The sequence below is a fragment of the Scardinius erythrophthalmus genome (assembly GCF_964197995.2).
Source record: "Scardinius erythrophthalmus genome assembly, chromosome: 25".
In the NCBI taxonomy this organism is placed as follows: Eukaryota; Metazoa; Chordata; class Actinopteri; order Cypriniformes; family Leuciscidae; genus Scardinius; species Scardinius erythrophthalmus.
In genome coordinates, this window is record NC_138245.1 from 26515796 (window position 1) to 26534123 (window position 18328).

The 18328-nt window shown below is 37.8% G+C and overlaps 1 protein-coding gene across 2 annotated transcripts; it reads left to right on the forward strand.

The window, feature by feature from the left end:
* The first annotated feature begins 1166 nt into the window (after positions 1–1166).
* inka1a (inka box actin regulator 1a) lies at positions 1167–4452 on the forward strand. 2 transcript variants are annotated; one of them, XM_081357631.1, is made up of 4 exons: positions 1167–1262; positions 1798–1984; positions 2146–2194; positions 3405–4452. In XM_081357631.1, the coding sequence occupies exons 3-4, from the start codon at positions 2192–2194 to the stop codon at positions 4329–4331; spliced, it is 930 nt and encodes a 309-aa protein (XP_081213757.1). In that variant the 5' UTR covers positions 1167–1262; positions 1798–1984; positions 2146–2191; the 3' UTR covers positions 4332–4452. The 2 variants fall into 2 exon arrangements, with proteins under 2 accessions (XP_081213757.1, XP_081213756.1); XM_081357630.1 differs by having other exon boundaries at positions 1214–1984.
* Positions 4453–18328: the final 13876 nt, after the last annotated feature.

An 18328-nucleotide genomic window follows, 5' to 3' on the forward strand; every position in this document is an offset into this window, starting at 1 on the left:
TGTTGCTTATAAGGGGGAAAAAATCCTATAGCCTGTTACACTTAGCATACGTAAAGTAACACATAATATTGAATCATTTCTAGAACTTTAATGGGATTCTGTAATATTATAGGCCTATAATAATATTAAATCCACAATACATTAATATAAGTCCATATAGTAAAAACCTAAAGAAAGTAATTAAATAAATAAACTTAATTGTTCTATTTCCAGTAATTGTTTGGGCAGCTTTTAAAATGTAATTTTGCATATTAGAAAGTCTTAAATCACACCAACACATCAAATTATTAAATATTGCTGATAATATTTAATTAATGGTACACTGGTAATTCTGTGACAGGACACAACACACATTTGCTGTCCATATTTTTCTATTTAGAAAGTGCAGGTGAAGTTTAGATGAACTTCTCTCTTTATGCACTTGGAGATTGGTAAATGTTATTTTTACACTCCCTTGGTTGCTTGGAAGTCTGAATTACTTACTTAAAATTAGTTTAAGGGTCAGTCTGGTCTTGCTAAACTTTGTCCTTATTTTTTATATAGATGAAAAGCAAACTGTAGGTTACTGTTGTTATGAACGCTAACTTTAAGCAGCATGTGTTGAGTTATTTCTGTTTGGTGAAGGCAAATGAAGAAACAAATCTTGAAGACATGCCCGGGTTGCTGATCTGACTTATAGTAAACTTGTGCATTTACGTTTAACGCTTCAGGAAGATCACTTTAACAACTAGGATCAAGTGGCCATCTTTAACACAATGGGTGGATTCACAGGTTTAGGCAATTGTTCAGACTTTTTCCTATATGTAAACTGGATTGCCACATTTCAGCTTTGCATCACAAAAGGATCAACATTATTGTAAAGCAATGTTTTTGTGTGCAAGCCTAATCATCCAAACACTTCTAATCTCTGACCTAATGTGTCACCGATTAGGATGGGAGAAAAATAAAGAATGGAAACATGAATGGGAAGATTCTACTCTAATTACAATAAACACCTTGACAGTGGCATCAACCCCATGTGGCTTTGTGGGAATTTCGTTGAATTAGTTGAGAAAATAATATTTTCGCAGAGCTAGGCTAAGTTTATTTTCTGAAAATGCAAAAAAGAAGAAGAAAGACTCGGACGATGCTGCGTTTTCTCCGGCCGCCAGAGAGCGCTGCTCAACACGCCGTGAATCTCACTAACTCTTACTCTTCTGAATGTCGTATGGACAGACATTCACACATTACACATACATTTCAGTTATGCTGATAACAGCAGGGTAAGTGGATTTGAGATGTGTCTGCGTACATCTTTAACATATTTAAAGGTGCGAAAATGGGATGCTCAAATGAGCAACTTTGGGCGAAGACATTAATGTCTCCTGGCAGCCTAAATTTGTTCGTATATTAAGACGATGGTTTTCTTATGATTCAACATTGTTGCTAAACGGTATAGATTCAGTTTTTAAGCTTAAATTAGTCTTTTATGTTAAAATGAACAAGGAATTAATTAACAAATTGTATTGTGCACCCATCAACAGCACGACATTTTAAATTTGCCACTTCAACAATGCTTGTTTCCTTGCCTTTCGTACCAAGAATAGCAGTAAAATTGAAAGTACGTAAAATAAATATCTTACATACTTATTTTTAAATAAAACAATTATGCAGATAGATAGATAGAAAGAAAGTCTTGTATTGGATATTTTCTGTTTTTTTGTTTGTTTGTTTTTTTGGCATCACTGAATATTCTCATAATTTGAGCGAGGGTGGAAACGAGCGCTCAGATTTCAGGCGACCTCTGATTGGTTCCAGCTGCGATAATTTGATTGGATTGCGCCGCGATGCTGCGCTGTGATTGGCTGAGACGCGCATGCTAGAATGACACAGACGCACATTATATGAGCTTGTCTGCAGTGAGGGGCTCATGATCTGGAGTTTGAGTCACAACAGCCACATCTGCACTGCCTGGATTATACTGATTTTGTGCTTCACAACAAATGTAAGTGCAAGACTTAGTTCTACATTATTTTACCTGACAAAAGTTACTTCTGTTTTCCTAATAATTAAAATGCAAAATCATATTTATTGCTTTATTTAACTTTTTTGCTTTATTTTACCTTTGCAAAGCATGATGTTTCATAAAACATTTTTCTATTTCAGGAGTATTTAAAGCTACTGGATTTTTGATTGCCATCATTCCAGAATCATGGTAAGCATGCCTCTAAATCATCACCTCTCCACACTCGTTGGACTTTGTCTTGTTAATTACAATAGATTGTTTACTCTGTAGAACTACACTGATTGGTCATCACTTTACATTATGTGCAGCAAAGGATTAGTTATTGTGAAGTAATGTCCGTTGATGAAATTTTAGCATATGGAATGACATCTGGACCACATGCCAATCTGTGCATATAAACAATGCAAGTCACTCGACCCCGTCTGCATGCCATTATTGCTGCGTTCATGCGGTATCCACACTCTGTGTTTCTGAGCTTTTTTGTCAATTTAGATACAGATTTCAGCAAATATGTTAAAAAACAAGATCTGTATCTGCCCAAAAAAACCTGAAGATTTTCCCAAAGAGGGAAAATGTTGATGTTGGTACAGTTTGGAAAATACTCATGCATTGGAGTATTTCAGACAGATGAAACAGAATTAGGCACTTGCATTATTGTGCTGGTTTTGTTTGTGATGAGTTATTAGAAATTAATATGCATTTGGGTGAATGCAACTACATCAAACATGGCAGTAGTAGCATTTATCGGTTAAGTTAGGATCTGGGACCTTTTGAGACTGTTAATCTCAGACTTACAGTATGTGGTCATATTTCCATTTTCCATATTTTATTTTACTGTCTATGAATAAAAGATGTAGCTTCACTCTTGAAAGCAAGTAGTTTGTATTGAAATTGCAATTTACTCATTTCAAATGAGGAAGCTATTGCTCTTCTATTTCTTGATTATGATTTGTGTGTATGTTTGTGTACATGTTTCTGACAGCATGGATGGAAGGTGTGGTAATTACTCTATTGAAAAGATATATTTCAGGTGTGGCTAGTAACAGGTTTATTCTAACTGATTGGTAGTAGTCATCCATCCATTTTGATAGCTGGGCGTGAGTGTGTCCACACCATGTGCATTCATCGGTTGTTCAGTTTCCCTCTATCTAGAATAGAGTGGTTTTTCAGCTCCTCCAGATAAATAGAGCCATGCCCTCTAACAGTGCAAGTCCAAGCCTGTTTAAGGAGCATGATAAGTCAATCAGAGGAAAACAAAACCAAAAGGAGGGTGACCCAAATTAAATTTAGTGGTGGTTATCTTCTAATGGTAGCTTGGGCTTAATTAAAATATAAGTATGTTCGTGCATTTATATTTGTTTTGCACTGTTTCTTACTGTTTCTTTCTGTCTCTTTGCAGTTGTGTCTACAGGAATCTAGCGACTGTCTGCGGGAACAGATGCGTTATATGATGCAATCCCTGCAGGATCTAAAGCATTTGCGGCGGAGCTGCGCAGCGCCCCCCGTCGGACCTCCAGTGAGGTTGCGTGCATGCAAACAGCTGATAGCCCAACGAGAACGGCGAGCACGCTTGAGGATCAGCGATGCCAGTGAGGCGAGCAGTTACGACTCTGCCTGCTGTCTGTCCAGCTCTCTGGAGGAGGAGGACACCGCCGGCGACCCATCGGCTGTTAGCTCACCGAGCAGCGAGCGGAGTCTGGAGTTTGATTCGGGTTACTCTGAGGCCTCCTGGCAGGATGAAGGAGTGGTGTTACGGCGCGCCAAAAACATCCGTGTATCTTCGTCTGCGTGTCTTCGCACCAACCAGGCGGCCAACTCCAGAGTACGTCCGAAGTCAACTTCCGATGCTTGCTTGGAAAGTTGGACGGCGTTTGAGACCGCAAGTGACCCGGATGACTGGACTACGTCACTACTCACGCGCGGGCGTAACCGGCAGCCGCTAGTGCTGGGAGACAACAGCTTCGCTGATCTCATTCAGAACTGGATGGACTTACCGGAATGTCCGGAACAGACGGAACAAAAGCACAGTTCTGGACGCAGTTTCGCTAAAGACTTCATGGTAAACGTCAAACGGAGGATAGCCGGGATTTCGCGGAGTGCTGATGGGCGAAGAAAGTCGTCAGATGGTACAAAGCTGAGCAAATCAATTATGGCTCCCAAACGACTTTCTTGCCAAGTTGACGTACAACAACACAAAATGCCATTCTTCTATAAATCTCACACAGGTCTGAACGAACTGGACACAGATTTCTTCAAGGTTACAGCACTCATGAAATCTGGAAGCAGAATGCCCATTGTCTGTAATGACATTATTGGGTACATATGACTACAGAACTGGACAATATCTAAATGGACAATATCTCCAGGAGAGACTAATTATTATTTTTTATAATAAGCTTTCGAAATGCTATGTAAAATGCACAAAAATAAAAAAAATTACAAAGTCATACTGGTCATTGCATTGCTCTTGTTGGCGGCCTCAATGAGCTCGATGAATGAAAGGAACTTCATGCGGCTAACAGGATTTTCTGTTCGCTCAGCCTGTCATTATCACAAACAAACAAACATAAAAAAAAACAGACAGGGTCCAGACATGAAGACAAGGGGGCTTATTTTACCCTGAAGGGGGTTATTTTGTGATAATGATAGTGATAACCGGTGATAATGTACATTATCAAGTTTATACCTGTATTTACACATACAAACAGTACAACGTTTTTTTTAAAGAAATAAATACTTATATTCAGCAAGGACACATTACATTGATCAAAAGTGACAGTAAATACATTTATAAAGTTAGAAAAGATTTCTATTTCAATTAAATTTAAACATTCTATTCATCAAATAATCTTATTTACTTATTTAATCTTATACAAAAATGTATCAAGGTTTCCGCAAAAATATTAATCAGCCCAACTGTTTTCAACATTTATAATATTTAATAAGAAATGCTTCTTGAGCAGCAAATCAGCATATTAGAATGATATTTGAAGGATCATGTTACACTGAAGACTGGAGTAATGATGCTGAAAATTCAGCTTTGCATCACGGGAATAAATTATATTTCAAAGTATATTAAAATAGAATATTGATGCAAGCAGGACAAAAATGGTTATTTTATTATATTTCAAAACGTTTTTAAATGAGCATTGTCTGTACTTGTTCAGTTATAACCTTTAACCAGTTTTTGTTATTGTGAACAGCTGAAATTATTTTTAGCAGCTTACAGCAGTGGACAGGAACGCAGTGTTCAACTTGCTTTTTGGCGTCTCTGGAGTGGAAAAAAGCAGAAAGATCTTTAGTAATGGCAGAGAGGCTGTAGCAACACACATATCTCAGGTGGCCCCAGCAGCTTGTGTTAAATGAGGTAACCCTGCTTGTGTCCCTTCACGACCCAATAGGGAAAAATCTGCAGCAGCTGGTCAGAGGGTGAAGACGTTGACTTTAGCTTCATTAAGCTTTAGAGTGCCTCAGTTATCAGACTAATGCATCTTGCAACACCGCAACTTGTGCCTGCTCATATGGATACGTCTCCTTAAAGACTTATTAATCATTTTTGGTTTGTTTGAAAGACTTAAAGTCACAGATGGTGACTGCAGAGTCATAAAAGAAAATAAAACTCCTATACTGAAGGCTGTTCTCACCGTATGATGTCAGAGTTATTATTTTCGAGATAATACCAGGAATTAATGACAAATGCGTTGCAGCCTGCTATATTTCTGTTTTAAGTGTTACAGTTAAGATCACAACTGACCACGTAAGGTGAGAGAGAGAGAGAGAAATACTAAGTATAGTATCAGTATGTTGTTTATCTCGGCCTTTGTGTGGAAAAAGTGAATTATTGCGGCAGTAAAATCAGGCCTTATCCTTTAACAGTCTTAAGTTACCATGCTTATATAAAAAACTATATTTAAGGGGTTTTCTTTTTCCATTGAGGTTACATGGAACAGATGGACAGAGTTTCTGGTGTACAAGTGGAAACAGGGAATTGCACTTAGAGCTTAGTGGAATACATAACAGCCAACAAATTCCTTGCCAGAGGTTTTAAGAATATCCAGGAGCCTCGTGCCTCACTCCTTGGAGAGAATTTTTGCAATGTGACTTCAAAATACATCCAAAATGATTTAAATAATTTATGGAGAAGAACAAAAGATTCATAGAGCCAGGTCAACTTGAATATTTCATTTTTCTACATAGAAAAAGTGTGTGTGGGTAATGTTATTTATAGATTGTGATAATTTAATGCTAACATTTTCTCCTATAGCCTATGTATTTATAATTTATATTATTATTTTATTTGTAGTCTAATATTTATAGTAAACAAATTTCTTAGTTTTGTGCAGTGTTCAAAAAGTTCCTTTCCTTTCCTTTCCTTTCCTTTCCTTTCCTTTCCTTTCCTTTCCTTTCCTTTCCTTTCCTTTCCTTTCCTTTCCTTTCCTTTCCTTTCCTTTCCTTTCCTTTCCTTTCCTTTCCTTTCCTTTCCTTTCCTTTCCTTTCCTTTCCTTTGTTTCTGTCATAGTGTGTAGATGTGTTTATTTGTAGTGTTAAAGGCCCCAAAAATGATCTACGTAAATATACAATCACTTGTAACTACACAAGCTCATTTTCACTTGTTTTAATTCATAAATCACTGCATGCAAGCATTGCATTTTCAACATTGCCATTAGGCGTGGAAGCTTATTTCCGCCATGGAACAACAAATGTAATTGCGACTTTTTATCTCACAATTCTGACTTTTTTCTCGCAATTGCGAGTTTACATCTCTCAATTCTTTTTTTTCTTAGAATTGCGTGATATAAAGTTGCAATTGCATGTTATAAAGTCAGAATTGTGTGATGTAAAGTCACAGTTTCAAGATATAAACCCACAGTTCTGACTTTATATCACGCAATTGTGAATTTTAAAGTCAGAATTGTGAAATATAACAATAAAAAAAAATTAAAAAAATTGCGAGTTATAGTCAGAATTGCGAGATATAAACTCGCAAGTCTGACTTTATAACTTGCAATTGCGACTTTGTTCAGCTTCATGTTTGGGGGTGTGAAAATGTAAATGTAAAATGTAGAATTCAACTAATAAGATGATGACTTTGAGACTTCTGAAGTGTTTTCAATTTTGTGTGCCATATGCATCAGGTGTCCGTGGGTGTGACGTCTGAGGTTGAGACTTAGTTTAGTAACTATGCACAACTGTACTGTACACTTGCAATGCATTCGTCAGGCATTTGCGTACTTGTCTGCTTGTTTATAGCCTAAGTCTGACAGATTCTTATGTTTTCACAAAATGTATTTATGAAAATGTATTTAGACTGATGTTCTCAATGCAATGTTCTCATTGCTCGAGTTCATGTGTAGAGCCTCTGGTGATACTTTGAGCAAAGTTTCATGTTGTGTCGAGCCTTCTTAGTGTTTTAAAAATAGCGATTTTTGATGCTATCATAGAAGTGCCCCAAGCACTCCCATTCAAAAGGCAATTTGACCGAAAGCGAAAACACGGTCAAACTTAATAGTGGCGTTTCCATTCTAATTATGCTTTTAAACGAAAGTTTGCCTCGGGTAGATTAACAAAAAGACCCTAGATTGCATTTCAGCGAGTTACCCTTTAAGATTCCTCGCATGCATGGAAGCTCTATTGGTGGTGTTTGCCTCCTGTGTTTTAAAGCTCTAGTGCAAAAGCAAGCGTTGAATGTGTGCCAGCTTTTACAGAGTGTAAGTGTGTGTGGAGTGTGTTAATTGAAGTAAACGTGTAAGTGTGTGAAGGGGCCAGATGTCAGTGACTTCAAACATTGAACAAGTCAACTCAGACCAGATGCACAGAGGCAGAATCATCACCGCTGTCTGTGTTGGCAAACACTGTTGAGAAGCTCCCAGTTCTTTTTCAAATACATCTGAAATTAACAACAGCACACGACTGCCACCATCACTGTGTGTTCACCACGATGACTGACTGTGTCCCTGTCACCCCGTCATTGATATTCCACAGTCTTTGGACAAAATCTGGACATTTTTCAGTGTGTAAACAACCGTTGAATTCTCAATGCTGGTCGAGAGAGGTTGTTAAACACATTGTGAACATCTACAATGGAAATGTGGGCTGACTCTGGTGGTCATATACCTTACAATAGAGTCTGAATTGAGATAGTGGACAAGATGTGCCTCATTCAACAGCAGCCAATCAGCCAAGCATTTCGGCAACATCTGATGACACAGAGATGTCACTTTTAGACCGATGTCCAAGCGTTAACGCCTGTGTCAATGGGGCAGTTGACCTCCAATGGTAAACACCCTGCTTGTCTGTTTAATAGGTTCAAGAACTAGAGAAGTAAAAGGAAGTAAGATGAAATCCCTGTTCTATTTATGTAGTGGGTGCTTTTCCACAATTCCTTTGAAACTGGAAAAATAAGCCTCAAGACTGTAGTGATGCACCCAGGAAATGACATCGAACCGTTGGAACATTTCAAAGAACGTGACTGGTGAATTAGGGTGAATTAAAAGCAAGGAAGGAAATGTGTCCGGACTCGCCAACTAATGCTTGTTGTCTGTGTATGCGTCGGCTGCTATTCACGAAAAGAAAACTATCCTATTTTTTTTTTTGTGCGTGTCTTTTCTGTTCATACACCCCCACTCGCCCCTCTCATTAAAAGCGGAGTTTTTCACCTCCTAAATTAGGATCCTGGTCCATAATAGCCAGTCAACCAGCCGCTAATGGCCTGGCAATGTCAGGAAAATGTTAATGCTCACATTAGTGCTTTGTGTGTGTGTGCAGATGTGTACATTACTGCTTCTACATTTTCTTCACTGGCTAATTAGACAGTGCATTTGGGCTCACTCGAATTGTACATTTATATATAAAAGCCTTTAAACACACACACACACACACACACACACACACACACACACACACACACACACACACACGCGATGTGAGCTACATTTTTAAAGGAGAATGCACTATTAATACACTGCAATTTGAGAGCAGTAATGCAGCTCTTTGGTGAATTGAAATGTGTGCAAACAGACTGTCTTAGACAAAATGTGTGCATGCTGCCTTTTATATTCACATTTTACTTTATGAGATATCATAAAATTGGGCACAATTATGCAACCTTTAATGATTTAATTTGTGGAGGGCTAAATTGGTGTCGCATGGCCCGAAACCTTTAGCTGAAAATGTTTCATTGCACTGTGGTAAATAGCACATAAATGAGCAGCGATGTAATGCGGCAACCACAAATGGGAATGAAGACATTGAAAAACAGGATCTGTACTTATTTTTTTACTTAGTCTTTGTTCTGGTCCGGCCCTGTCAATTGAGAATAAACGCACGGCAAGGCATCAGCGGTTTTTCGAACCCAGGTGAATGTGATGAATGCCCATCTCTCTGCAGGTCCTCTGGGTAAACACAGTGGATTCTGGGTAAACAAGAATCAGTCAGGGTGAAGACCAAAGCTGTCACAGAGGTCAATCCCTCCCTCCTTTTGAGAGAACTACCTTCAGCAGAGAAAATAACTTTTATTTGCTGCTGACAAGATTTGAACAAAGCTATAAATGCAACACTTGAATATTGAGGGCAAAATTGTCTTTTTGTGGACATTAAGTAATGTACAACACTCACATTGATCATCTTTAAACACAGTAACAGTTACAATAAAAAAAATCTCTGTTTGATGTCAACACAACCCTTATGCTGCTCCATATATCTATGTAGATTGATTTGAAGTCTCATCTGTAACCTAACGTTGAAGTCCATGGGGAAAAAACAGGCCTGAAGGCCGAACCGAAGGCATATCCCACGACGCTTTGCAGTTCTCATGGTCATGAGGGAGGCCAAACATGGCCTTCAGGGTCACAGGCCATTTCCCTCTGCTTGCCAAACATGATCTTTCACAGGCCAATAATAAATTGTTAAACACAAAGACAGACTCTGCTATGAAGTTGTAATACTCAGAAACTGTGGTTTATTTTTCTTACCTTTGAGAATGTAAATCTGGGTCAGGGTTAACTGTGTGAATGTTGCTTTAATTCAGTTTCAGTTCAAACGGAATCAGAGAATAACAAAACAAGACATTACAATGTATTAAAAGCCAATAAAAAGATGTACGTTTTAAGACTAGATTTGAATGCAGATAAAGTAGAAGGCTGTTCCATAAAGTGGGAGAAACCACAGATAAAGCTCTATTACCCCGACACTTTAAGCGAGTTCTTGGAATTTGTAGCAAGTTTTGATCTTCAGACCTTAGGCTATGAGGGATTATAGGGGTGGAGTAAATTAGACAGATTGCGCTGCATTTTATTATGTAAAGATTTATAGACAAGTAATAGGATTTTAAACTCAATTCTTTAATTATCTGGCAACCAATGTAGATCGAGCAGTTTGAGACTTTGATATACCATAATAGTTTGCAACTTCCAGAGACTTTTTGGATAGAAACGGCTTAATTTTAGCAAGCAAACGGAGATGACAGAAACTAGAACCAAGCTAATATGTTTATTAAACTTAAGTTAATTGTGAAACTCCACACCCAAATTCCTCACAGAAGGAGAAACCAAAGGTTGTAGATATCCAAGATCGATCTTGTTACTTCCCGGAGGAACAGATTCACAATCAGATCAGTCTTTCTCCCAGACTATAAGTAAGATCATTGTTAAAGAGTTAAGGGTCGTTCACACCAAGAAGGAGACATATAGTTTTAATAGTCTAATCTCTAATTATGAGAATTAGGAAGTTCACACCACAGCTGTAACGATAATGACGCAGACGAACAATAAACAAAAAATCATTTTCATCATCTTTTGGTGAACAATAAAAACATTTAACAAGTCAGACAACTTAATTGCAGTGCACTTAAGACTATAAAGTTAATCTTTATAGTTATTTTTCTTCGTGTGAACGGGCAATGATAACTACATCTATATAGTTTTAATAATCATTCTAATTCTATGAGAATAGGGAGGTTTACACCACATCTATAATGATAACGACACAGAATCGATATCATTGCAACCGTTTTCAGAAATGAAAGCTGATGAATGATAAAAACATTTACAGCCAATCAGAACTCACCAAACGACAAAAGTGCAGCTCACTTTAATAATCAACAGAACATTATCGATGTAGTTGTCTTTATAGGTATTGTTCTTAAGTGTGTGAAAATGAAAATTTGCTGAAAGTTTAAGCTATCCGTCCTGGTTTTATAATGTATTTTGGATATTTTTTTCTTTCATATTTGGTGAACCATCAACTTAGGCTATTAATATGCCTTTTGAGAGCAAATGTCGGCAATAAAATGTCGCTACTCATCTCTACTGTATTGCACAGAAGAAATATTGTGAGATAACTCGCAATTTCAAGAAAAAAGACAGAATTGCGAGTTTTTATGTTGTGTTCAGAACGTTTCATAACATAATTAAAACATTCAGCAAATAATAATAACATTAAAAGGACGTTCCGAGATTTGTTATCCCAAGAACGTTTTCTCTCAACATTACTAGAGCATTCGGGTATAAACTACATCATAAGGACGTACCATGAATATTATGAAAACATTCAGCAAATAAAAATAACATTATAAGGATGTTCCGAGTATGTTATTATTAGAACGTTTTCTCTCAACATTACGAGAACGTATATTAACTATTAATAACATTATAAGAACATTTTGTCAACATTTAAATAACTTTTTAAGAACGTTGTTGAAAATCTTGAGAGCGTTCCCTGTTATCTAGGATATTGGTACCAAAAGTGTACATATTAGAACCTTTTTAAAGGGTTCCGTCCCAGTTACAGCTTTTGTACCATTTTTTTTCTGAGTGTACCATATATCTCATTCGCAGATTCTTCGTACGGAGGTCAGTTGCTGGACAGTCATATGATTACTTACAACATTAAGGTTGAAAATCTTATCTGTGGTGGCTGAGGCAGACAAAGTCTCTTGTATTTCCTGTGGTGTCACAATGAAGACAGATGATCGTCCAGTGCCAAAAGTTAAGTAGAGAGAAAGGGGTTTTTCTTCAGAAAGAGAAGAACACAGGATCAGATATATGAGGAATTAGTACAGAAGTCAGCTCATTGCTGTTGCTTTTCTTTCTGATTGTCAGTTATTATTTATTTTCAGATCAGAACGTGAACTCTGCTTTTTTTTTTTACAATTGTGCAAGAGAGCAAATCTGTGGAAATATGTGTGTGAGTAGCAGAAACCCTCAGGCTGTTCCTCATTACAGATCCAGAATCCTTGGAGTCACGTTCGATGCATCAGTATCAGGCATGATCTGAATTTGCTGCGGTTTAGTGGAAAAAGGGGGAAGAAAAAAGACAACTTTGGCCCACACAGATGCATATACACACCTAATTTAGGAAGAATGGAAAAAACACACACTTACACCTGGACACAGTTCAGTTCCTGTTACTTCTTTCATTGGGTTTCATTGTTGTTTCATAAATGTTCTTAAAGTCATTCTGGCTTTTGATACATACAGCTATAAAACTGAACGAAGCTATTATAAATGCATATTGTAAACATACACAAATCATTTTTTAGTTAGTTTCTTGTCAGATGTTAATTCTGTTATTGTCTATATTACTATTAGAAGGAAAATGTACAAATGAGATCCCTTTAAAGTCACAATGTAACTGAAGTAATGTGACAGATCTTTCTTCGGTATGTACATCCAAGTGAAAGTGACTATCAAAAAGAAAAAAGAAAAACGTTCAATCGGTTATTGATTGAATGGAGGTTGAAAGTGAGCATGCAGTCAGCTGTAAGAAAGAGGCAGTGTTTAAGCAGAGGCAGTGAAGCATCACTGGAAGATTGAGTTATCACATTTTGATTACAAATTACAAAGTCAATAAAGAGAAACAGAGATGGATGAATCTTTCACAATAAGATCAGTAACGTGCATTTAGAAAATAGATAAATTTCTATTTTGTGCCGATTAGTATCTCAATTCTCGATTTTTCTCCTCAGTGAGATTCTCAGATGTTTCTCTTGAGAAAAAGAAGACAAATTACATTTAGAGTGAGATGTGTTTTGCTTGAACTGGGTATACAAATTGTGAGCATATAGTTGCTGGCACTGAGAGCTTTTCTCTGATGCAAGAAAAGCCACCAAATATCGCCAAAGTGAACTGAGCTGTGTCACGTGCTTTAGTGAGATTGTGTTTGTTTGAACGTTTATGCCTCTTTACAGCCACAATAAGCAGAAGGTGCCACTGTGGACACATAGAAGGAATACTCCACATTCCTCCATGTCTTTGCTATAAAGATCCGACTGTATATGTGTGTGCTTGTCCTGAAAAGCCGAACAAACACCTTTAGATTCCTGACAGATTCTTTCACATTTTGGCTGGCTGTTGTGTTTGCTCAAACAACAACGCATATCACATATTTTACTATGGCTTTTATGTAGAGCACAGTTGGGGGGGGGGGTCTAATTGTGTTTTCATTTTTCTGCTAAAAATCGCAATTTGCGATTTCTGTGCTTGTTTGTAAGACTGCACAATTTGTCCAAAGTTTGTGATTATATATCAATATGGCTATAAAATAATACTAACAATTACAACTGTAAAATTGCAATACTAATGTTTATGGCTGTCTTAATTTCTTAATTTTTAAATGTTAATCAAACTTTTATTTTTTTACGGAAAACCACAGGTAGCACTTAAAGCCTCTCTTTTGTTGATAAATGCTTATCATTGCAAGTTTTGGTAGATAGTTGGCGCATGTTGCGTTCCCAAATACAGGTTAAAGTAAGCCAAACTCAGAGTGTCACAAGTGTGGGTTGCGTATATAAATCGCACAACACAGGAGTAGATACACACAAACAGTATTTAATACAATAATCCAACAGATAACATGTCATAGAGATTTAGGAGATAACACAACCACTTAACATAGACGAGAAAGGACAAAGAACTGATCAAAACGGCCTAAATGAGGGAGCTAAACAGGCACAGATGAACAGAAAGATTACCTAATGAGTTACCAAGAAAACGAACACAGGCAGGCTTAACAGGAACTAAACAGAACAAACACGTTACTCAGAGTAGATGCAGAGATTTACTGTGAACATCAGTAGATAATGAGCTGCTCATGTAAGAACACAGTGCCACGTTTCGCTCTGAAACACGCAGAGCATATATTTATTTAATTAAATTACAGCCATTGGGATTTAATAATCACACAAAGCGATTTCATTTTCTTTTTGATTAATTGTGGAGCCCTACTTTTATGCATATTTCACCAAGGGAACATTTACACGTCAATAATGTACTAAAAACGGAAATGTTTTTCACGTACAGACGACAACTTGTAAAAATGATCCCGCGCAAAATGATTAAAAATGCTGTATTATGTTGACCGGCCAGTAGTTGGCGATGTCAGTTTGTAAAGAAACACTACGCGCCTATAGACTGAATACACATGCGCATGACATCACCATTTCAAAAATGATTTTACACAGTCGTTTACACAGAAACAATAACGATATCATTTTTAAAACTTTCACTTTGAAACCCTTTTTAAAAAGTTTGCAGAGGCCCCCAAAACACCATTGTCATGTAAATGAACAGCTTAAAACACATACAAAAGTTTTTATGTAAGTGACCCCTTAATCAACACCTCTAAAGTCTGCTGAATTGTGTGTTCTAGAGCTTGTGATGATGTTCAACACAGATTATCAACATTATATAACAAAAAATGACATTCAGAGCCGTCTCTAAATCTGTCATTTTTTAAAGCACGACAGATGGAAAGGACAAAAAAACTGTGAAGTGCCTAATGACATCTTGTCCCATTTCCCCTTCCCATTTCATCATTCATTGGAATCATCAGCATATGAATGCCAGTCAGTCAGCGCACGAGTAGCACTTGACGCGTTAAGCTTTCCACTTGCGTAATATGCTTTAATCACATTCATTCATATTCATCTGGACCTGAAGAATCAAGAGGTCTTATGAACAACCACGGATGCCATGACCTCTACTGACCCACAATGCCTTTCATTAGCAGAGAATCAGCCTGGCTGATGTCTGAAACACAGGAAATGGTTTGGAATGGAGGAGTGGATGTTCTTCTGGCCTTGCTACAGTTGGAATGGGACTCATAGTGATAAGGACACACACACACACACACACACACACACACACACACACACACACACACACACACACACACACACACTCTCTTTATTTCTTGCTCTCTCTCTCTCTCTCTCTCTCTCTCTCTCTCTCTCTCTCTCTCTCTCTCTCTCTCTCTCTCTCTCTGTCTCTCTCTCTCTCTCTCTCTCTCTCTCTGTCTCACACACACACAAAGCCGGTTCTGTTGAGCTCTGTGGCTGGCTGCAGGGGTGTAAAGTGCAGATGAACAGTGATCGGCCGCCGGTGGTGACCATGATGTCACCCTGTGTGGCCACATAAAGACTAGCTTTGGGAGACGGGAAGCTGAGGTCAGAGTCCCGACCCTGATGCGGAGCGTCTCTGTGGCCGACAGTAGAATAGACATGTCAAGCGGTGGCCCACACTGATGCATAGAAGAGACTGACTCAGTACGTTACTGCCTGAATGAGAGAGAGAAAGAATTGGGTCTATATTTGTGTCTTCTTAAAGTGTCTGAATATTCCATTCAAATTTCAAGCTCTGGTATCTGTCCCAGTATCTGTGACACTGATAATTTACTGATAATAAATGACCGTTTTAGTTTTTAGTTTATTATTATTATTAGCCATTCATCAGTTACCGGCCATAACATCGTTACTTAAGAAAATGAAAAAATAAGTATTTTACTGCCAGAATAATTTCTACAAAAATCATGTTTACAGTGATGCGCTTATTCTGGATGTCAATAAATGAGGCACTGGATTGCACTTAATGTTAAAGTACGTTTTAACAAAAAGATTTGAAAGTAAAGAGTAGAGAATATTGAAAGTAGAGCCACAAAACTTGTGCTAACAATGTGCAATTTTATATTTAACATTTCCAACTCTTAATATTTCATTCATATTCTTTTTATTTCAAAGTGCACGGATACCAGAAAGCAACTTTTCACATGTAAGAAAAATTCACGCATAGCAAATATCTGTCTTTTTAGGCAGCATAAAAAGCCATGCTGTTCCATTGTAAGTGTATTACTGTAAACCTTTTTTTGCCTGTTTTTACAAACGAGATGGGCTGAAATAATTGAGTCCGGAGCATTCCTTTATCTCGTAATTGCTTAAGTGCATTTGTATTTCCCCCTTACTTATGCAAACAAGAGCTGCTTTTTCTGTGAACACTCAAGGGTATTATATGACCAGACCAGACGTGACGGTTTGATTTTTGCCCTCTCACACCAACACCATTGCGGCAATAGCATTCTCATTAAGATAAACACATGGTGATCATTGCTAAGCCTGAGCGATGATGTAATACTGTATTGATGCTCTCTTTGGGTTAAGCTCAATAGCTCTTGTATAAGAGCTGTCTGCTTGTCTGTATAGGCGGCAATGGCCGGAGAGGAAGTCAGCGGGCAGTCTCGTAGCCTAGAGAGAGAAGGAGAAAAGGGGAAAAAAGAGGGAGAGAGGGTGTTGTGAAGGGTCACATGGCAGCCGCACTAACCGTATGACCTCGGTGTGGATAATGCTTTTTCACAACCAAAGCATTCACATTCCTTCTCTCTTGCTCCATTACATTTTTACATGTGACATTTGTTTTTTTTACCATTTTATATAAATTATAGCTACAATGGTACAGTAAATCTGACAAAATTCTACTATCTATCTATCTATCTATCTATCTATCTATCTATCTATCTATCTATCTATCTATCTATCTATCTATCTATCTATCTATCTATCTATCTATCTATCTATCTATCTATCTATCTATCTATCTATCTATCTATCTATCTATCTATCAAACTGTTTTTATTTGAATTGATGTCTCAATAAAATCAGTTGGCACGTGACTTATTCTATCTGAAATAGCCAGCCCGTTCTCATCCTAGGGCGGCGTCATATATTGACGCTTTTGACATTTCGTCTACATTTCGTCTACATCGAACGCACATGGCACCCTTTAGCGTCAATATGAGACGCAGATAGAAATGGGCCAGAAGGCGCCTCCTAGCGGTCTAACCCTAACCCTACACCAGACCTAAACCTACCCATAACCGAACAAAGCTCTGTGCGTCTCATATTGGATGCTAAAGGGTGCCATGTGCGTTCGATGTAGACGAAATGTCAAAAGCGTCAGTATATGACGCCCAAGGATGAGAATGCGTTGCAATAGCTTACCCTAACATCGAACATTTCCAGCAGTAACGCTTTAGCTTCTTGATTGATGTTGTCATCCAGGCGTATCGCTTATAATTGCTGGGGTTGAAATGCTTTCAAAAACTTTGGCTTTCTGCACCAAATGAAGCTCTGGTGTAGCTACGCCTTTGCCGATTAACTACAGCTTTTCTTGAAAATCTTGAAAACGGTCAGGATGATAAATTAGCAATGATGTCCTCCTCACTAACATTACTTGCGTTTTCCATAGCGAATAGCGCTTGCTATTTTATCAGCGTTGTTCCCCCCCGATCACGTTCCCCACAGCGGACGGAACTTATCATAAACTTAGGGTACGTTTACACGACAACAATGTACTAAAACTGAAAAGATTTTCCTTTGTTTTTCACGTACAGACAACAACGTTATCAAAATGATCCCGTTCACACAGATCCACAAAAATGCTGTATTCTGCTGCCAGGCCAGTAGTTGGCGATGTCACTTTGTGAAGAAACACTACACACATATAGACCGAACAAATGATATGCATGCGCATGACAGCACCGTTTTTGTAGTTTACACAGAGGCAATGATGGTATTGTTGTCAAAAACATGCACTTTGAAACACGATTTCAAAGCTTAAAGCTCTGATTTGCTATTGCTTGGCCCTCTGTAGTTTCATAGCTGGATCACCAATCACAGAACTGAAAGCGTTAAGTGGGAAAATTCTAATATGGAGAAAATGGGCATCTACACAACACAACACAAACTGAATTTGAAGGGTTTATTTCCTTAAAAAGATTTAGATATTTATTGTAAATTTATGAATTCCAAAAACAACATTAGAACTGATGACTTTATTGAAAAAGTTTTTTTTTTTTTTTTTTTTTTTTTTTTTATACAATAGTTTAGGCCCTAGAGGGCCCCGATGGTTCCCCTCTGATATGGTGTTTATTCTCGGTGAGCTGAGAGGGTTAAGGATAGATAGTGAGTGTGTGCGGCCCGTTTTCTTACACCTGGACATCTACGGCCTCAAACTCGCCTGTCAAACCATTATACACACACATGAGAAACTGGCCTAA